General features: G+C 40.1%; 1 protein-coding gene across 3 annotated transcripts in view; it reads left to right on the forward strand.

Moving 5' to 3' along the window:
- The window catches only part of LOC124621883 (importin-11), a 174,016-nt gene that overhangs the window by 60,207 nt on the left and 95,483 nt on the right, over positions 1 to 18,326 (forward strand). For all 3 annotated transcript variants that reach the window (XM_047147352.1, XM_047147351.1, XM_047147353.1), the window contains exons 9-10: positions 17,589 to 17,629; positions 17,878 to 18,060. In XM_047147352.1, the coding sequence (XP_047003308.1) occupies positions 17,589 to 17,629; positions 17,878 to 18,060 (224 nt within the window). The remainder of the gene's footprint in view (positions 1 to 17,588; positions 17,630 to 17,877; positions 18,061 to 18,326) is intronic.

The following is an 18,326-nucleotide window of genomic DNA, read 5'->3' on the forward strand; positions in this document are numbered from 1 at the left end:
GATAAAGAGTGACTTGTTCACAACAGTGACGCCATTGTCTTTCTGTGGAGAATATTTAAGATAATTTAGGTGGAGTAGCCACCCTTGAAACAATGTGGAATGGATCCTTATTGATTAAAGCAACAACTGAAATGTAATCTCAAGCACTGTTGACTGCTGGGAGATACGCTAGACCAACGACAATATCTTTCATAGAGAATTAACACTGCAGTTCTTGGAGGATGTGTGGGACTATTATGTGAATCATGAGGCAATGGGTTGGGAACAGGGATTGTATATGTATGTTCAGTGGGTGGCAGAATATCTCTGTGGGAGAGGTGGGAAGGATAGTGGGTAGGACATTCCTTATTTCAGGGCATGGCAACGAAACCCTGGCGGAGAATGTACTTCAGTTGCTCCAGTTCTGAGTGGCACTTACTCACAAGGGGAATGCTCCTCTGTGGCTGGACAGTGGGACTTTGGGAGGTGGTGGGTGACTAGAGAGAGAAGGCACAGCAGATTTGTTTTTGTACAAGGTTGATAGGGTAATAAAGCTCTGTGGAGGCCCCAGTGAGACCCTTGGTATATTTTGAGAGGGACCGCTCGTAAGTACGGATGTGACAGCCATGAGTGGCTATGCTGTGTGGAAAGGACTTCTTGGTATAGAATGGGTGGCAGCTTCGAAGTGGAGGTATTGCTGGTGGTTGGTAGGTTTGATATGGACAGAGGTCGAGGTAAACTTCAAGCAAGGTGGCTTGTTAGGTTGAGTAGGACAAGGTGAAGTGAATGGGGGAGAAAATGTTGAGATTCTGGAGGAATGTGGATAGGGTGTCCTCAACCGGACCAGATCACAAAGGTGTCATCACTGAATCTGAACCAGGTGACGTCTGGGATTCTGTGTGTTCAGTAAGGATTCTTCTTGATGGCCATTAAATAGGTTGGCATAGAATGGTGCAAAGCGGGTGCCCATAGCCATACGTCAGATTTGTTTGTACGTAACACCTTCAAAGCAGAAGTAATTGTGGGTGAAGATATAATTGGTCATGGTGACTAGGAAGGAGGTTGTTGGTTTGGAATCCATTGGGCATTTGTAAAGGTAATGTTCAGTAGGCATAGGCATGAGCATGGGTATAAGGGATTTCATTGCAAAAGGAGATGACATCAGTAGTGATGAGCATGGCACCATGTGGTGAAGGAACAGGAACTGTAGAGTGTCAGTGGAGGAAGTGGTTGGTATCTGTTAAATAGGAGGGTAGGTTGCGGGTGATAGGCTGAAGGTGTTGGTCTGCAAGAGCAGAGTATCACTCACTGGGGGCACTGCAATTGGCCACAATGTCCTGTCCTGGGTGATTGGGTTTATGGACTTCAGGAAGCATGTAGAAGGTGGGAGTGCAGGGAGTTGTAGAGGTGAGGAGAGGGATGGGTTCCAGGGAGAGGTTCTAGGATGGGCCTAGAAGGATTTGAGGAGAGATTTCCATAGTGGAGTCACTGTGGCAGGATTTGTAGGTGGATGATTCTAACAGCTGGCGGAGTCCTTCCGACAAGTAATCCTTACAGTTCAAACCAACAATGGTTGAGCCTTAGCCAGGACGTAGGATTATAAGATCGGGGTCAATTTTTAGGTGGTGGATTGCAGTTCTTTGGGCAGATGTACCATTAGCTTGCAAGTTGATGGGTGTGGGGAATGATGGTGATGCAAGGTTCAAGATTAAGCAATTCTGGAATGTTAACAGGGGGTGATTTGGGGGCAGTGGGGGTAGATCATGGTTGGATGGAGTAGTGAACTGAGTCATACAGGGTTAATGATGTAAAATGCTTGGGCATTTATAAGTTCAGGTAAGTGTCTAAAATTCAGAAATGCTCATGCATTATATGTTTTGAAGATTAATTAATAAGTGGCACTTACAAAAAAATTTTAACTGATATTTTGTTTTGGAAAAGGTGTTTTGCAACGCTGCTTCTGTAATGGTTGGGTAAACAAGCTGAAAAAGCTGTTTGAAAGTTAGGGAAGAGTTGTTGTTTGTTGTTGTTGTTGTTGTTGTTGTTCTTGTCATCGTCGTTGGTTTGATGCAGCTATCCATGCTACTCTATCCTGTGCAAGCCCCTTCATCTCTGAGTAACTACTGCAACCTGCATCCTTCTGAATCTGCGTACTGTAGTCATAACTTGGCCTCCCTCTACGATTTCTACCCCCCACGCTTCCCTCCAGTACTAAATTGGAAATCGCTGATGCCACAGAATGTGTCCTAGTTATTATTAGAGTTGTTAGGGGAAGTAAGTTGGGCTGTAAATGTAACTATACTTTTTTAATTAGGTCAATTAGTGGGGTAGTACATAATAAAAAAGGAAAACAAAACTCAAGTTTAAAAGTAATTCTTGAAATAAGGTATAGTTCATATTCATGGTTTCATATCAGAAAGGTCATAGTTCGTAGTAATAGAAAGTCATCGAGTAAAACAGAACTAATATCTGGCGTTCCCCAAGGAAGTATTGTAGGCCCTGTTTGTTCCTGACCTATATTAACAACATAGGAGACAATCTGAGTAGCCCTCTTAGATTGTTTGCAGATGATGCATTTACCGCCTTGTAAAGTCACCAGATGACCAAAATTAATTGCAAAATGATTTAGGTAAGGTATCTGTATGGTGCGAAAAGTGACTGTTGACCCTCAATAAAGAAAAGTGTGAAGTTATTCACGTGAGTACTAAAAGAAATCTGCTAAATTTCGATTACGTGATGTCACACAAATCTGAAGGCTGTGAATTCAACTAAATACTTAGGGGTTACAATTACAAATAACCTAAATTGGAATGATCACATAGATAATGTTGTGGGTAGAGCAAACCAAAGACTGTGATTCACTGGCAGAACACTTAGAAGGTGCAACACGTCTACTTAAGAGACTGCTTACACTACACTTGTCTGCCCTATCCTGGTCTATTGCTGTGCAGTGTGGGATCTGCACCACGTGGGACTGACGGATGACATCAGAAAAGTTCAAAGAAGGGCAGCTTGTTTTGTATTATCGCAAAGTAGGGGAATTGGAGTGGCAATCATTAAAACAAAGGCATTTTTCGTTGCAATGGGATCTTCTCATGAAATTTCAATCACCAGTTTTCTCTTCCGATTGTGAAAATATTCTGTTGACACCCACCTACATAGGGAGAAATGATCATCATGATATAATAAGAAAAATCAACGCTCGCCCTGAAAAATTTAAATGCTCGTTTTTCCTGGGCACCGTTCAAGAGTGGAATGATACACAGACACCTTGAAGGTGGTTCATTGAACCCTCTGCCAGGCACTTTTTTGTTTTTTGTAAATAGCAGGTTAATCTTGTACATGTAGATTAAGTAGGTAGCCTGTAGGTGTTATTTTTACTTATGCTGTGGACTGCAAAAATGTTAGAGTGAAAAGAGTTTATCCATAATGATTTTAATTAGGGATGAGTCGTGCTGATTCCGATTCCACAAGTCCAAGAATCACCAGTTCTCTAGAAATTGGCTAGCATCAGAATCAAATGATTCCAGGGTCCTTGGCATCAATTCTTTGTATTAAATCTTTTTCATTTTAGTATTCTCATTTTATCTTCACAGCTGGCAGTCATATAAAAGTAGATAAGGAAACAAGCCCAATAGAAAACTGTGGTCTATCTCAAATGTCACTACACCTTACAATAAAGTGCTTTTTTTCGTTAAAAACAGTGTAACACTTAAGAATATATTTACTATCAAGAAACACATGCCAGCTGTTTAATACATTCAGTAATAATTTTGTTATTAATAATCATTTTTCAGTAATATTCAGAGATTTGACACAGATTACAAAGTGTGTTACGTTACAAAGCAATGATCTAAGAACAATGTTTTTTTTTACCTGCTTATCACTAAACAGCTATTCACTGCTCTGTATGTGTGTGAGTGTGTGTGTGTGGCGGGGGGGGGGGGGGTGTCGTTTGAATGTGTGGGGTGAGAGGGGAGGGAGTAGTACTGGCAGATGATAAGCAGCTGTCAGTAACGTGCTCTCTTCCTTGGTACAGCAAGTTGGAATGCTAGTGGGGAGGGAATGCTTCTCTCTTCTTTCCTTTTATTCTCACTAATAAAGTCAGTGACTGACTCATGTATGTTTAAACGTAAATATTTACTAACTCCTAATTGGGAGTATTCTTCCATCACTTAATTTAATTATTAATCATAGACTCTAGCAGTAAAAACTTTAAAAAGTACTTTCTTTATAAATGCCCAGATTTTGGACATTTGAAACTGCTTTGGGCAAATTTCCAGGGCAAATATCCATTTGCTCAGCCCACATCACTAGTCAGGGTTCAACATTGGTCTTAAGAGGAGTAATTGTGGGTGAGGATATAGTTGGTTTTGGCAACTAGGAAGGAGGTTGTTGGCTCGGAATCTATTGAGCATTGGGAAAGGTAATGTTCATTTATATATTCCACAAAAAATAAGAGAAAGGTAAAGGAAAATGAGAATCTCCCCTAATGACAGAAAAACAGCACGTAGAGATATTACACTTATCCCATAGCAAGCAAGGGAACAAACAGTGACTTAACCGAACTAACTTCCGCCTCAGTTGCATTTCTCTTAATGACTCAGCAGTGGAACTGTGGTGGACGTTACCAGTCAAACAGTTGACAACCCTCTTCTCCAAGATGTCACACTGCAAAAATTACATTTATTGGTTTTTCACTTTCCTACAGTCTAAAACTATCATGTTTTCAAATACTTGAAGTACAGAGAAGAGGTCTTTGTGGTGCTTTTGCACATTGGTCATTCTGTCTACTTTTAGCAGTAACTGCTGAGTAAGATGATTTGAAGGTGGAAACTGCAAGAATTCAACTTACAACTCCCCTCAGATACATATGCATCCTAGCAGGAGAAGAAAGGCCTACATTTGTTCTCTCTCTCTCTCTCTCTCTCTCTCTCTCTCTCTCTCTCTCTCTCTACACCCCTCCCCCACCTCCCCCATATCTTTTTTGGCGATTTCAGCATTCACATTTACAGGGCAGCTAGAATACAAGTAGTTGAGATCAACTAGTTGAGCAGTTCCTTCTGGTTTTAGGTTTTGTCTGGTGAGTACAGGGACCTCCGTGAATTTTTGCGTTACTCCTGGAACTTTTTTTTCCGTTGACTAAATGCCCAGCAATCCTAGGCTCACATCTATTACATGATGGCATATCAGAGTGATATGCGTAGCAGTGCCTATTAACCCAATATTTTTATGACACAACACTAGATACTTACTGACATTCCATCATGGTGGTCCATATAAAAAGTCAATTGATAACCATATTTCTCTAAAGCCTATATATCACATTGGTATGAGAGTACAAGAAATGTGCAGCACATAACGCAATACCCTACTCTTCCAGACCATCTCAATGCTGTTCCATGGTGGTGTTCCAAGAAATGGCCGAGGCATTCAGAAGTAAACAAAGAGCATTGTAACAACAAAGGAGAAACCGCTCTACTAAAAATATAATTATATGCAAACTACTACTATAAGATACATCATTTAATCAAACAACCGAAGCAAAGCTTTCAGGAGAAGTAACTTACTTCAGTTAATGTAATATATGCATAGATATGGGCCAAACTGTGATGTATCTATTGACATTCATTTTACTTAATACCAATCCTTCAGAGACACCCAAATTAATGACTCTGTACCTCAAAGTAATGGTTTCAAACACTTTTCACCCAGATTTTACTCCATATTAAATTTTATCACAGCTTTTAACACTCTGTAGACAGATTCTAATAACACCCCTTTTACAGACTGGGAATTAAATGGTGCACTAGTGCAATGCAAAGATAGCTCTACAGGACCAGATATCATACACAATCAAATGCTGTACCACCTTAGTGACCACAGCAAGCAGGGTATCTTGATGATGTTTACCAATATTTGGCAGCAGAGAAGTTGTCACACCCAATGGAAAAAAAGTGTCATTGAGTGTGATCTATCCTGACAAACCAACTGTGTTTATTGATCTTGGTTGTCCAGCTGAGTGCAGTCGTTTACGTAATATGATATTTCCATGGCGTATCGTGCCATTATCTTCAGGTTATACCTGTAGAATAAGCATCTCCATTACATTGCATCTCCTTTATACTCCTATCCACTCTCCACGCCTTCCCTCACTACCTGGTCACATGCCATGTTGGGTGGGGTGACAGGAGGACGCAAAACCAGATGGCGAGCACAAACTCCAGTATTCAATGGTCTTGGCCAATGTTGTGACTTCCATTGGCCTAGTGCTGGGTGCCACTCTTTACTGAGAGTGAAGCCACTGTCGGCCCTCGTATTTCAGGAGCGTCATTTATAACACAGTCTCTAAATGATAGGTCTGTCTTAGCATTTCAGTTTGTTCCTATTTCACTGAGTCCCCTGTAGCCATGCAATTTTTTGCAACCACAGATATTGTTGGTTGCTACAGTTTGGTTTCATTCCTTGCATCTTTTTTTCAATTGTCCACACAGTCTTCCTAATTTATGCCTTAACTGCATCTGCATAGAATATATTTGACACCCAGTTTACAGATCCCCATGCCATCTTCCATCATACCTAATAGTATGTGTCTTTCAGTGGTGGACCGAAAATGCATGTCGTGTTACATTGAGCCAAGATTCTGTTGATGTTGTTTGGTACTTTGCTGTTGTGTGTTAGATACACCATTGTCTTATCCTCTTCATCATGGTCTGTTTGCTTGATCTGTACCTTCTGCCTGAAAGCACTTTGGATTTGCCTCCCACAGTGCCTGTTCTTCTTGAATACATCCTTGCGGTGGTTGAACCCTCTTGCTAGACTTGTTGTATAGCATGTGCCATGTGGAGCAGTGTATAGCACACCCTCACACAGTGAAGGATGATGACAGTTTCAGGCATGGAGATACGAACCATTGAGAGTGGCTTTCTGGCGCACACTGTGTCCCATAGTGCCGTCTGCTGTGCCATTGGCTAGGATGCCCAAAAAGGAGAGTTTGCCATTCTCTTCCACCTCCATAGTGAATCTGATGCAGGGTGCAGTGTTGGACAAACTCTTGAAGCCTTCCCATTCTCATGGGGCCACACCATGAATGTCTCATCAATGAATCTGAAAAAGTGTGAGGGGTTCAGTGCAGCTTTTTTCACAGCTTTCACTTCGAAATTCTCCATTAGTACATTTGCCCCAACCAGTGACAGTGGGCACCTGTGGTAATACCACCCATTTGTTCATAAAATTTCCATTGAAGAGAGAGAATGTAGATGTGATGACAAATTCAAAGAGCTTAGTCATTCTGGTGTTGAATTTCTCCCTTGTCAAAATGAGGGGAATCAACAAGCAGCACTCTGTTGAAGAGGGAGACAACATCAAAACTCACCATAAGGTTATGGTTACAGAGGCACAGTTCTTGCAGCTGCTGAATAAAATGCGCAGAGTTCCTGATTGGTACTGACATTAGATGTTTGCCAAATTGGTACACAGATACACCTATGTTGAATACAGTGTCTTGTTTATGAATTTTTGGTAAGCAATGGAGCCTTGGTGGTGCAGCAGCCTATGTTCGAAGCTTTTTGATGATTTCCTTCAGCAGGGACTAGCATAGAAGCACGATAGTTCTCCTTTTTACTCTGTTGATTGGGTCTCCTTTAAATTTTCTTTGTGCTGAATCCTCTGGTAGATGTACATTTTGCAATAGTACTCTGACAGCAGTAGTAGTACAGTGGCATTTCCTTTGTGAGCTGGTAGAGTGATTATTTCAGTATGATTCTGCAGTTCTCAAATGGCAGTTCTCTCCACTTTCGTGATGTTTGTCTTCAGTGGATTAGCTCAAGTGAGTACATAGTGTGTTTCTTGAGGTATCTCTTATGCATTGTTGCTGGAGAGAGTGTGAATTACTTGTTCTGTACCACTGATGAAATCTGCAACAGATGTAGCAGTCAATGTTGGTGTGAAATTTAGTCCCTTTTCCAGAACTGATTTCACCTTATTGCCTATGTCTTTACTGGTGAGGTTAGAGTTCATCATCGCTTTTCTTGTGGCTGTTCTCGTGCTGCCGAATGTTCAAACTGTTAGACTGTAGCAATGCATCACGATTGGTCCACTTGATCTCAAGAGACAGCGTCAAATCACTCCCAAGAATTAGGCGAGACTAAAAAAGCCACTGTTGAGTGGAGAATGTGCTTTCAGGCAGAAGGTATAGGCCCGGCAGATAGAACATGATAATGAGGATAAGACAGTGGTATTTGTGATGTACACCAGCAAAGTATCGAACAAAATCAGCAGAATCTTGGCTCAACATAACAGTAATGCCTTCGTAAATGGTGTCTACTGTATTCCGTGCAAATGGTGTAAGACTTTCATCAGGCAGGCTACGCAGATAGTCAAAAACAGGTGCAGGGAGCACAGGAGACACATCGAACTTCAGCAACCAACAAAATCTGTATTTGCTGAACACTACATTGCTACAGGGGACTCTATGAAACAGAAGTGCCAAGACAGACCACATCATTTTGAGACTGTGTTATAAATGAGGCTAGTGAAATAAGAGACCTGATGACCTGATCAGCCATAACAATGGCTTCACTGTCAGTAACGAATGGGTCTCAGCACTCAGCCAATTGAAGTCACAAGGTTGGTCCTCGTCCTCGGAGGGAACGCAAGTAATCTGGGACCTAAACTACAAAAATGTAATTCCTTGTACATAAATGATTTTGCTAATCATTAATTAGTGCTGACTTAACACTGATCAGAAGTAGTCTAGTGTAAAACCTTCCTATTCTAACCCCAGACGAGGAAAAAAAACCACAAATATCAAGGAACAATCCACTTGCTCAGAATAAATCAAATATATCTTTTGAACTAATCATTAGTTCAGTCGTCATAATTAAATTCAGCATAGCATTGCTGCAAAATCCTCACGTAATGCATCACACTCACTGCTCATCCATGCCAGTCAGTACTGTCTGAATTGCTGAATCGTGCCCAACAGCAGTTAACACTAATGCTCACATATTTTTCTCATAAGAAATAAAAGTTTGCACCAACCAACCCTTACTAACTGTGAAGTTTAGTAATCACAGTCGAAGTCCAGTTCACAAGCTCTCTAGGAGCTATTAGAACAGCAATAATGACTTAATGTGTCAGGTATTCCATTTTTATGTTTCTTATTCATTTTCAGTTGTGGTCATTAATAATCTTTCAGTAGGTTGTACACAGTCAGTGGCCAGGTACTCAATCCCCTGGTTGTGGCTGATAGCTACACCCACTTGTATCCCAACCCTCTGCAACGTATTTTTCATACATTAAAATATGGATATTCCCCCTCTTGAACTAAATCTATGCTCTCAGTTTCCCATCCATCGACTATGTCATTCAACTGATACCATCACTGGAATGTCACGTGGGGTGCAATAACATAACAACAGTTGTACTCTTACAACATGAACCACTGTTGTTGGCTTTGATTCACTGTTGATTCTGTTGAGATCAAACCAAAAACTGATCATTTCACTGTAACTCACTCTTTGCACCACCTTCCTACTCATAATGAATCCAACTCTCTTACCATTTTCTGCTTATGTTGATATTACTCTGTATTCGTGCTACCAGAAATCCTTATGTTCCTCCCATTTCACTTCACTGGCCCAGTATATGTAGATTGGCTCTACTCCTGACATTCTGCACCCTGACTTGTAGAATGTTATCCTTTTGTTGATTACTCAGTCTTTATCGATGACTATTTCTCAGTTTGCTGCCCTTTCCTGGAGACCTGAATGGGGGACTAATCCAGAATCTTCTGCCAATGGAGAGATTATCATTGCACTTTTTCAGTTCCAGGCACCATGTCCAGTGGACACACATTATCTCTCTGCAATGCAGTGGTTTCTAGTGCCATCTGCATCCTCATGCCTTTGATCATTGGTGATTCTTCTGGCTTTTAGGGGCAGCTTCATATCCCAAGGGCAAGAGTGTACCCTGAAACACTGTTGGTTCATCTGCCTTCTTTGATGAGGCTGTTGGCAAGACAGGAGTGACTCCTTATACTGGAAATCTTCAGACTTCATTGCTAAGGAATTTTTATTCAAAATTTAAGCAATGGTTGGCTTTAAACCCAGGATGTTTTAATTACTAGCCAAGAGACACTACCCCTAGACTAAGCATGGTCTTTACGCCACACAAAATACTTTATAGCTTGCAAAGCATCTCTGCCTTGACGTTATAACATTGATTGATAGTCAGACTTTGGATTCAACAAGGAAGTCAGTAATCACACCAGAGTCCAGTCATGTGCCAAGTGAAGAATCCAAATCTATAATGGCCTATAATGGAGGGGGGGGGGGGGGGGGGGGAGAGAGAGAGAGAGAGAGAGAGAGAGAGAGAGAGATGTTAGCAGTAGTTGTCAACGAAGCTTAGCATAGTCTAAAGTGATTGCACTGTACTGGACAGCGAATTTTATTATACAGTATTTGTCATGTCACCAGTTCCATCCAAATAACTGCTTTCCTTTGATGTCTTGTTGCAGTCTGTGTAGCCTGTGGCAGAGATGATCACCGGCCATTGATTTTGCTACCCGTAAACAGATTTATCCCTCATATTCTAACTGGCTCATATGACCAGCATTGTCACTGCTGTTAGTGGAGATTACTGTACCATGAACCAAATGGGAGGGGGTGAGACTTGGATTGGGAGCCCAACGTGAGGTTCTGGGGATTTTTGTATAGCCATCTCAATGTCTGTGCTGTAACTTTCATCTGCAATCTAATTGTCATCTGCATATGGTGAAGGCGGCATCTCAGCATAGGAATCAGCTGTTGGGCTTGTTATTATGCCAAAAATCTTAATGGGCTAGCTGCAGGGTAAGTGTTGGTGACAGCTCTTCCACTAAGAACACTTTGTCTGCCCTATGTTGGGAAGTCAATGTGGCACTCATCTAAAGGTGCAGGTATAAACCTCTGTACCTACAGATTAACAGGGGCAGTGGCTGGAATGGAGTGAGTGTATAGTCAGTCACCAGAGGTCCAGGACTATCTGATGTTGGCAGCCATGCAGTGACTTGCTGGGGTGCCTTCTACAGCAAAGACTTTTTTAAGGCAACAAAAGTTTCTTGAGAAGTGGTGTCGGGCTATTGCAATACATATGAGAACTTTGAGCGTGCATCAACTAGAATGAGCCACATATTCTGAAGAAATGGTTCCTACCAAGTCACTAGAGGCACAGAAGTGTTTTCCAAGCATGGAACTATTGTGGTTGGTCTGCTTGCGTCACGAACAGGTTTCACAGGAACAGGCTGCCCAACCGATGTAACATATGATGCCACCCCATCTTGTAAGTCTCTTCATGCACATTAATACACAGTGGTCATTGCGCAGGTCAATGACGTGCTGTTGCAGTGTTGGCCAGCATCAGCACTCCCAGAACTGTTGATTCTATTTTTTAAGAAGAAATAGGTGTGAGATCATGGGGTTGGAGTCAGTCTGGCCAAGTGGGCTTAATATGTCTGGATATTTGTTGTAATGGTGGAGCCTCAGTCATAGCAGACATGATTTAGGCTACTGCGATGGGAAAAAATTCTGAACAATTTTGCAAAGCATTGTCTTAAGTGGAAGCATACTATTTTGTGTGAGTGAAATATGGGGTCTGGACAAGGCATTGACATTATAATGTATTGTGCTGTAGGCTGATAAAGATGTGATTGTAATTAATTTGGAAGAGGGCCTGTTGTGAATGCACTGATCTGTCTTTCCAGAAGGTCATTTCTTGAAACTCAACAAGTAAATCAGAAGTTAGTACCATAAAGAAATGTAATTTATTTTTTGGTACCACGTATGATCACAAGAACGTCTTTTTCAATTTGGGGTTATCTATCTGAGCTAAAATCCTTTTTGGAGCATATGAAATGGATTCTTGATACCACTGGTAGTTTTGTGGGAAACACCATCCCAGTGCCTTGCAGTGCGGTATTGGTAGGGAGGGTTAGTTGCTCGGGAGGGTCGTATGTCATTAGACAAGGAGTGGAGTTAAGATAATTTTAATTTTTGAAAATTGTTCTGTACTACTAGGGCCATTAATGTTTGGTGCCTTTCTTGTATAAGTTATTGAGTGATTTGGTGTTGTGGGCGGCATTCTGTAGGAATTTGGAGTAATAATTATTTTACCAAGAAATAATTAGAGATATTTCATTTGCAGGTAATTTATATTTGTCTATGGCTTTGACATGTTGCGGGGTTGATTGTAGCCCTCCATGACTCATGATGTGGCCTACCTATTCTCATTTATTTGGATTACATTTTAGTCCATTTTGCTGCCGTGTGTGCATAAGAGCATGCACAGGTTTTCCAGGTGTTCTCTTGTAACACCAGTGGCAATTATATCTTCCAAGAAGTTAAATATATTCAGAATCTGTTGAGTCAATTGTTGCAAGTAGTGTGTGAAAAACTGCCAGCGCACTAGCAATTCCTAAAGACAGAATCTTATATTTGTAAAATCCAAAAGACACATTAGTTACGATGAGTTGGTGTGACTGTTCGTCTTCCAGCAAAATCTGTCTTGGAGAAATACTGTCCATCAGATACAAGAGGCTTTCAATAAGTGATAACACTTTTTTTTTCTTGGTCAAGATTGTATTTTCAATTTGCAACATCCTTAAACATTCCTGCATCATCTCGTTTGTTTTCAGTAACTCCTGATACATGGCAGTTCTACAACTAGTCTCCAAAATGGCATCTCCAACTGAGGTGCATTCCAAGAGCATTTATTGAATTCCTTTTGTTGAAAAATTAGACCATCACTAATATTCAAATGTTTATAGAATTGAAAGGGTGACCCACTGCTGGACTGGAAACCCCTACTTTGTGTCAGGATGCAAATGGAGGACCTGTGTATCATTGTTAAACACAATAAAACAGTACTGGAGATAATTCTAGTTATTGCTCAGAATGCAAGTCATTGCCGTGCTTTCTGTGGCAGTTGGCATCTACATAATTCAGAAAGGAATCTGCTGAATCCTACAGCTGACATAAGACTGCCAAGGATGCTGCATCGGCTTGGACTGGAAGTCAATGATACCCTGATGCAGCAGTTTGCCACCCACTGGTGAAGTGGACACAGTCCATCAGTAGCCCTGCTTGAATATGGTGGTGACACTGATGTGTATGTTTGATTCACATGCTATTTCGGAGAGTACTCAATCCCTCCCAGATTGCTGCCTGCATTGTCCCATCAGGTGGACCATGATGTCGGATACCATACTGTATGCAGAATCTTGCCCACCGGTACAGTAGGCCATCAAACTTGTGGAATGCTGGACTTTTAGGGCAGTTTCTGCCCTGGACCAGAACTATGTTGGTAGTCCCATGAACTATCCATAAGTGTTGACTGCTGCGCTGACTTTGGTACTGGTTGCTGGACTTCGTTATCTGTGGCTACGGATCACTGAGATTCTCCTAAGGCAGGAAGTGTAAGACCAATATTACAACAGTCTCTCACACACAAGTTGTTACCATACTGTAACCGGAGAATAGAATACAAACAACATGAATGCCGTCAATTGCACAGATAGAATGCTCTAAGCTGGGGGGGGGGGGGGGGGGGAGGTATTTATGTCAGGGAGAGGTTACACTCTACAACATCAAGTATTTAAGTATTTATGTTGTTGAGGAGAGCTCCTCTCTATGGTATCATTCATAATAACCAAATCAGCTCTGCTATTTTCAAGATGTCAGTGGTCTTCAGTTTCACTATATTTGCTCAACAAATTTGTTACAGTGTCGTTACTGCTTGATCAAATCCCTGGTAGGCAATGTTGCATATTACTTAGTATCTCTTACATGATGTTACGAAGGCAATTTGGTCTGCACTTTCCTATCTGCAGAGCTCGCAGACAGTCTCATTCAAGAATGTCGAGATTGCTGTCTTCCTGACCAAGCAATGGTGTTTACGTTTTCCTACTGGGAGCTGTTGATATGTACATATGGTAAACACCGGCTGTTGGAAATTAGAAAAATTTATACCCTCCCACTTCCTTAGTAATTTGTATCATAACAGAATGTCTATGGGCACTGGGCACTAGATAAAAGTGAGGTGGTTGCTGGGTAAAGTGTCTGTTGTCAACAGAGCGAGATGAAGGAAATCTGATATCCCACACACAGATCATCTGCACAGAGATGTGACATCTGCAGTGTTTCTGTGTGCAGGCACCCTTATTCGAGGTAATGAATAGAAAACAATCAAGCGTCTCAGTGCTTAAGTCGACATCTCTGTTGGCAGTCCAGAAGGAAAGAAGAAACATCTGTGCCAAATTGCTTGTTTCAATGGTAATGATTTCTAGTCAGACATTGTTACAGGTGATGAAACTTGGATACGCCACTTTTCAGCCTGAAACAAAACAATCCATGGAGGTGAACCACGCAGCTTCTCCTTCAAAGAAATAGTAGTTCGAAACACTACCCTCAGCTGGTAAAATCATGGCTACAGTCTTCTGGCACTCTGAAGGAATTACTCTAGTTGATGTTCTCCCTTGTGGTCAATCAGTCAACTCTGATGTAAGAATATAAAGAAATTGAAGAAATGATTACAGCATGTTTGTGTTCATAAAAATTTGATTGCACTTCTCCTTCATTGCAATAAAGCAAGGCCAGAAACAAATCTGCACATCCAAGAGGTCACAAAATTTTAGTAGACTGTTCTTTCTCATCCAAACTTGGCTGAGATGCAAACCAGTAGAGCGGTACCATGATGGCAGACAGATCATAAATTACGTTGGCATAAAGCCTTAGAACTGGTCAGAGTTTGCATTGAAAAGTAGAGTTTTATAATCCAAGAATTGGGGTGCAATATGGTATATTTAAATCACAAATAACATTATCCTACTTTGACGGGAAAAAATGTGTTGCATTACTTATTGAACAATCCTCATAGTTTTGTCATTATTTGTTCTGGTGATGGAGTGGGTCAAAAATCAATATTCAATTGTGCATTTACATTTGCTTTGAAATCACCATAAACACAGAGGGCACCATTTCATTTACATAGAACTGCTAAGTTTCCCATTGACTAAACGAGTAAAGTGTAAGGGTGTCATATTCCACTAAATGATTTTACTCACTTTTGAGGTCCTCTTACAATGCTACTGGGACTGATTAGGCTCAGGTGTAGTGAGATGTTGCAAAATATTTCAGTTGAATATGAGCTTTGATAATTGTTGACACATATGAAACCAATAGAAAAGAAATCAGGAAATGTAGTTCATGGTGATTACAGGTTATCAAATTGTATGATCCCAGTTATTAAGTTAATGTCATCTATTATTTGAAATTCAAAAACTGTTTGAGTGCCCATCCCAACTTTGTTTTGTGCCTTTTGTGAGTGTATGACTCAAAACTTAACTGAATGGTCAATTTTCTTGTGTGACACAGTTACTATGCTTTCACCATACAATGTGCGGTGGTGTTAACTGCAGGATTTTAGCGTTTCTGATGTAATCTGAAGTCCCTGCAGACCAATTCTTATGTAGGCTTTCTCATTTATGGTAGACACAAGATTATTTATTTACAAAAGAGAACTATTGTGTGGTCTTCCCTGAAAAGGATTCAGCTGTGGCTGAAATGTGTTCATGTTGAGTCAGTGTTGTGAGAACTTAGCTGGCGGGGTTGCCAAATTGTGGCAATGGAGGGCTTCTACTACATTTCCTTGTTTGTAACATTGCAGATACACCATTTCCTCGTATGGCCACCGAAGGTGAGGGTGCTTTGAGAAACCTAGTTTCAAAGCCCTTCCGCTATTACTGCAAGGTTGGGCCAGTGAAGGTTCCTGTGAAGCCACTGCAGTAGGGGCACTGCAGGTTTTTTATTTTTTTGGTGTTAGTGTTTGTACCATTAGTCCGATAAGTGGGATGTGCTTGATGTGTTCCAGTCGAGCATGGAGTGGAATGAGACATGTAAGGTTTCATTAAAAGTTTGCTGTGCTGCAGTCAAAAATTCAAAAGTTGAAGTTGGTAACATTTCCCTGAGAATAGGGTTTGCTTGTGTAAGTGCCTATGTTCATACTTCTTCATTGAATTCATACCTAATTATTAATTCTTGCATTTAAGATTCAGCATAAAATTGTTCAAAAAATTATATTTTCACTCTTCAAGTGAGTAGAAAGATGTAATACTTTTCACTTCTCTCTTCTGGTCTTAATTCTGTTCTTGAACACATTGAAGTATTGTAGCACTTAATGGTGTTTTGCTAACATGTACAACTGAACAATATTGTGGCAAAGTACATAATGTATTTTATTTTCAGTTTGTTGTTTATGTGTACAGTACTTTCTTTGTTCCTTTACTTAAAAACAGAATGCGTATTGATATTTTAAGGTGAATATTTGAGTATCTGACAGTGTTTATATGAGATTAAATCACATATATACTGATATATTTTGTTAAGACAATAAATTGTTAATATTTTTACTGTTTCAAAATAATAACAATTATTGATATGAATATAACAGAAGGAAACATTCCACGTGGGAAAAATATATCTAAAAACAAAGATGATGTAACTTACCAAACAAAAGCGCTGGCATGTTGATAGATATACAAAAACACAAACATACACACAAAATTCAAGCTTTCGCAACCAATGGTTGCTTCATCAGGAAAGAGGGAAGGAGAGGGAAAGACAAAAGGATGTGGGTTTTAAGGGAGAGGGTAAGGAGTCATTCCAATCCCGGGAGCGGAAAGACTTACCTTAGGGGTAAAAAAGGACAGGTATACACTCGCGTGCGCGCACACACACACACACACACACACACACACACACACCCATCCATCTGCACATACACAGACACAAGCAGACATTTCTGAATGTCCGCTCCCAGGATTCAGTATGTTATTACTGAGTTCAGATAAACTAAAATCTCTCATTTGAGTGTGCATTTTGTGTGTTCAGGGATGAACAGCCAGTTCACTTCGGAGTTGTAGTTTTAGCATTTTCATTGTTGTGTCCTCAAAGCAATCAGGACAGTTGCTGTTAATTCACAGTTTGCTGTAAAATGGGAGAAGTAAAGGCCAAAGTTGTTGACTATTTAAGGAAACTTACCATTATTTTGAGCTGTGAGATAACCACAGCCGTAATACCTCAGGAATTTCAAAAGTTGAAGACAGACTACATTAAAAATAACAACTAAAGCAGTGTTGTTGAATATTGTCTATTATTAGTTGTGATGCATTTTTAGAATTTTGTGCAGAATTGGTCCATCTCTGGTGCCATGAATAAGTCCATGCAGGAACAGTTATGTGTAACATTAAAATATTCCTTGTTGACATGTGATGTTTTTAACTTGAAGGGTATTGATAGAAACCATAAAACATTAGTCACATTTGCCTTTTTAGGGACAGTTGGAGTACCACTCTCTTGTAGAACAAAATGTTTATAATCTAGAAACTTCTGCTCTCTTGATATATTACTCTTTTCATTTGCTTCCTATACCCTTATTATATAAAAGCGGCTTCGTGTGTCTTCAGTTACCAAAGTCAGATTAAAAGAATTTGTAGATATAAGTAAAACAGGTTCATTTCTGCATGTTGTGGTGCATTTTTCACAATTTTGATATATTAATCTTATTTTCTACAGCTACAGATGAGGGTGGAGAATCATGGAAATACACCTTGAGGGTAAGTATCCCTCCAGCTCTCTGTCTCTTCTTTTTCTTCTTCTTCTTCTTCTTTTTTTTTAATTATTGCATAAATGGTTATTATTGTCTTTGAAAATGATATGCATATATTCTGTATACAATAAAACTTTTATACTTTTTCTAACATGCTGTAATTTCTAAGCTTCAGAAATCGTAATAAATACACATTTTTTCTGTTCATTTGTGAGAGATTGTAACACAGCTGACTTTTTCTGAAATTCTTTTCAGCCATGTACAGAAGCACTTTTCCTTGCCTTATTTCATGAGTACAGAACAATTCTTACACCAGTACTTCTTGACATGATACGAAGTAATCATGCTCTTGTTGATCCGTCAGACTTGAATGCAATTCTGCGGAAAGATGCTGTATACAATGCGGTTGGAATTGCTGCTTTTGATTTGTATGATGAAGTGAGTATGATAACAAATAATGATGAGAGATAAAAATTGAAACTTTATTTTGTTTTTACCTGCGTTATCATACATATATATTGTCAAATTAAATCCATATTGTCTTTTTTTGTATTTTGATGTACCAGTTACAGGAGTTCTAGGTTTTTGCAGAATGCATCTGAGACAGAGTTTTATGAAAAGGATAGTTGCCACTCAATATATAACAAAGATGCTGAGTCGCAGATAGCTGCAACAAAAAGACTGTTAGTAAATGAGCTTTGTCA

The sequence above is a fragment of the Schistocerca americana genome, chromosome 7 (genome assembly GCF_021461395.2).
Source record: "Schistocerca americana isolate TAMUIC-IGC-003095 chromosome 7, iqSchAmer2.1, whole genome shotgun sequence".
NCBI lineage: Eukaryota > Metazoa > Arthropoda > Insecta > Orthoptera > Acrididae > Schistocerca > Schistocerca americana.